The sequence below is a fragment of the Chenopodium album genome, chromosome 2 (genome assembly GCF_948465745.1).
Source record: "Chenopodium album chromosome 2, dcCheAlbu1.1, whole genome shotgun sequence".
NCBI classification, from domain to species: domain Eukaryota; kingdom Viridiplantae; phylum Streptophyta; class Magnoliopsida; order Caryophyllales; family Amaranthaceae; genus Chenopodium; species Chenopodium album.
In genome coordinates this window covers 12,242,507-12,245,879 of record NC_137835.1, presented here as the reverse complement: position 1 = coordinate 12,245,879, position 3,373 = coordinate 12,242,507, and the positions used below count along the sequence as shown (strand labels likewise).

The window sequence follows — 3,373 nt, the reverse complement described above, 5'->3', positions numbered from 1 at the left end:
TCTGTACTTTTTATGACAGATTAGTCGTATAACGTGCTGTAGTAAATTAGTAATTGCAGATTTCAACTGCAGTGTACTACAGGCCACAGCATTATGCGCTTGCTGATGTTGCTAGGTCGTGTCAGGTTCTCACATTCCTGGCTATGTTTGTGTTTTGATGGATACTGATTAGTAATATAGAAAACAAATCTAGGATTAGTGGCTTAGATTTATCCTTGGTTAGTGCTTGCTGATATACTTTAAACAAGTTGGTGCATGAATGATTGTTTTAACAGAAATATGTGGTCCTTTGTTGTTTGCAATAATCATCATACATATTTTAATTTCTAGCCACAATATTTGCTTCTAGATAATTAAAAATGAGATCATAGATTCATAGGTATTATGCGTCCTGTTAATGCTGCTGCTCATTATCGAGTGTGTCTGTTTTAGCTAGTGTTAGCCATCTAACAAGGGAAAATTGGCCTAGAGTTTCATGTATCTGTTACTCCACATATGCTTAAGTTTCTTGACAATGTATCTCAGACTCAGTCCCACAATAAAGTAAAAAAATATCATTTTAAGCTCGGGTTATGAGCAAACTTAATCCTTAAGAGTTACTGAGAGTCTTTAATTTGATCAGCTCTTTATCATGCACCTGCATAGCACGGAAGATTATGATCATAAACATAGTCTCTTAAATGCAAGGTGTGGCGCTTACACTTTGGAGTGGCACGTGTTCTCAAATTATGCTCTGTGCTATAAAGTTGTGCATGTAATTCAGATGCTTCAAAGCTCACCATAGATGTCCATAGGTTTATAGCAATTGTTTCCGTTCAATTAGTTCAGTTCATCATAAAATAGGTTCATACATAAAAAAAAAAAAAGTCATGCTGCTAGATTAGCAGAAGAAACTGCAATAATGCTGCATACCTTGTCATTTATTATTCTTGGCAAGCTTATACAAGCAATTACAGTGGATCAATATGTTAATAATTTGCATATACTATATCATAAATTACATCAGAAGCGTTCTAAACTTCACCCTTCTTTCTGTCACCCCTGATAAAGCCTTTTGAAGTAATCAATAACGCTTTACCACTGGGATGTTTTTTGCTCTTTTTTTTTGTTGGGGGATAGGGGAGGATCCGAGGATGGAGGACTTTGATGGTAGGGTGGACCGGTGGTTTATTATGCTCGAACAACGGTCTCTGCAGCTGCTGCCTGAAGGACTTGCTCATGGTGCTCCTTTGCCTCGGCGTCCCAGATTTCAGGAAGTGCCTCTTTCATGTTGTGGATACTCCTTAATGCATAATCAGCCCCTGGAACAAGTTCTGACCTCCCCACCTACATAATAAAATTCCATATTTTAGTTGATCCCTATATCATAAGATTCACTAAATCAAAGCTTTATCTCTAACAAGTTCGGATATAATTTCACATCATAATAAAAAAATAAATAAAAAATTAAAAACCAGATGTTCAATTCAAGGCTAACTAATCTGAGGTATATTTGACAACTAATAACAATACGTTCAGATAAGTTCAGTGTAAAATTCCGGCTTGATAAGTCTAGGAGTTTTTATGCTAGAAGGATACTCATAATGCACTAGTACCAAATTTCTGCAACTTGTAGACAGTTATGGGTAAATTTTAGCCTTTTGTATGTGTTTTTAGTGCTATCTGATTAGATTTCTGAAAGATGGTTGGTATAGTCATTGTATTACACTTCTACAATGCCCTCTCTTATGCGAAAAAACAACATAAGCATTTCGTATTTAGTGTAAAGCAAACAAAGATACTGATAAAGAATATGCCCTTTATATCATCTTGTAGATTATTGAAGTAAAGAATGCTTACAACAACAGTGTGAAGTCCAGCTGCTTTCCCACTAGCAATATTTCTTGCACTGTCATCGAAGAAAATCTGAAGGACGGATCAATAATAATCGCGTTAGCTGTGTAAGTTGAACTGACAAATAATTGGACAAAAAGTATTTTGTTTCGAGGATTATTATTACAGACTACAGGATCAAGTAAGGCGATAAAGGATTCTTACTGTTCTTTTAGGATCTAAGTTCGCGATACTAATAGCAGCTTCAATAGCTTCAACAGATGGTTTACACAAAATATGTGACTTAGATATTGGTTCATTATTGTCTTGGTGATTAAGGGTCTCAAAACATATTATACCCTCGAAACAATCTCCTAAACCGAGCTTATTAAGCACACGAGCTGTGTGTGCCTTATCAGAGTTAGTGAATACCTGCAGTACACCACACAAATCAAACAAATTATTAAAATGATCATACAACAAACTAACCATACTATATCTATATTAGCTTAAGACAGTAAGTGTACATACAATTTTACGTTGGGGAGTCGACAGCAGAAGGTTTCTCAACACAGGATCAGGCTTCAGAGTTTCATAAGGCAAACTTCCATGAACATACTCATGAAATTCCTCGTTGTCAAATTCATACCCAAGTGCCTGAAATCATATCATTAACATCTTATTCAAGTTCAGGGGCTCCTAACAGGGGTATGTAACATATAAGGATGAAAGTTCACGAATTCGAGTCTCAGAAGTTTCATACCTTAAGACCTGCCATAGTGGTACCATATTCCCTATACAAATCTAGACACATCCTTGGGACCTCACTTTCATCCATATGCAAGAATTTTAGCATGTAATCTGTCACAAAATATCAATATTATTGCAGGATTATAGTTAATAATAATACTACATACCCCTTTCCTTAAATTTGGGCACATACCTTCTATATTCTTTCTGCAAGCTAAGTTGACCCCTGAACTCAATGGGTACAAAGTATCATCCAAATCTAAAAATTATGTAAAACATAATTATATTAGCACAAAAATTATCAAGTCCTACTTTTTATTAGAATAATTCATCAATTAACTTAATTCCATAATAAAAATAATTTTAATTTTAAGTTTTTGCAACTTACCAAAAAGTAGGCAATCATACTTAGCCCCATTGTAGCTCACAACAGCATCCATTTTCTTTAATTTGGAGGGTAGATAGCAATAAATCTACCACATATAAATACACCAAAATTATTAAAAACGTGAATTAAAATAAAAAAGTAAAAAATGCATTCTTTCTTAAAAAGTTCTTCCTGTATTGACTTTTTTTATATATCTTGTGACAATTACCGTCAAAACAGACGAAACACGTATAAAATCAAACTAATTAAAGCAAGAGCATTTACAACCATTACCTTAATATTAATCAAGCAAGAAAAGTTTGAAAGGATGCACAAAACAAGATTAAGAGGAAAGAGTATTTATAAGAATTTGAAGGAGGGAATCTCTTGGTTAGCACATAAAACTACAAATAAATAGGATTGGGAGTGGAGGGGTTAGGAAGA

The 3,373-nt window shown here is 34.4% G+C and overlaps 1 protein-coding gene across 1 annotated transcript; it reads right to left on the bottom strand.

Annotated features, from left to right (window-relative positions):
- Nucleotides 1–880: 880 nt before the first annotated feature.
- LOC145583140 (uncharacterized protein C24B11.05-like) lies at nucleotides 881–3,373 on the bottom strand. Its single transcript, XM_081640305.1, has 8 exons — nucleotides 3,224–3,373; nucleotides 2,951–3,035; nucleotides 2,756–2,821; nucleotides 2,576–2,673; nucleotides 2,344–2,469; nucleotides 2,038–2,244; nucleotides 1,840–1,905; nucleotides 881–1,326 (listed from the first exon to the last, which is right to left on the bottom strand). The coding sequence occupies exons 2-8, from the start codon at nucleotides 3,000–3,002 to the stop codon at nucleotides 1,171–1,173; spliced, it is 771 nt and encodes a 256-aa protein (XP_081496431.1). The 5' UTR covers nucleotides 3,003–3,035; nucleotides 3,224–3,373; the 3' UTR covers nucleotides 881–1,170.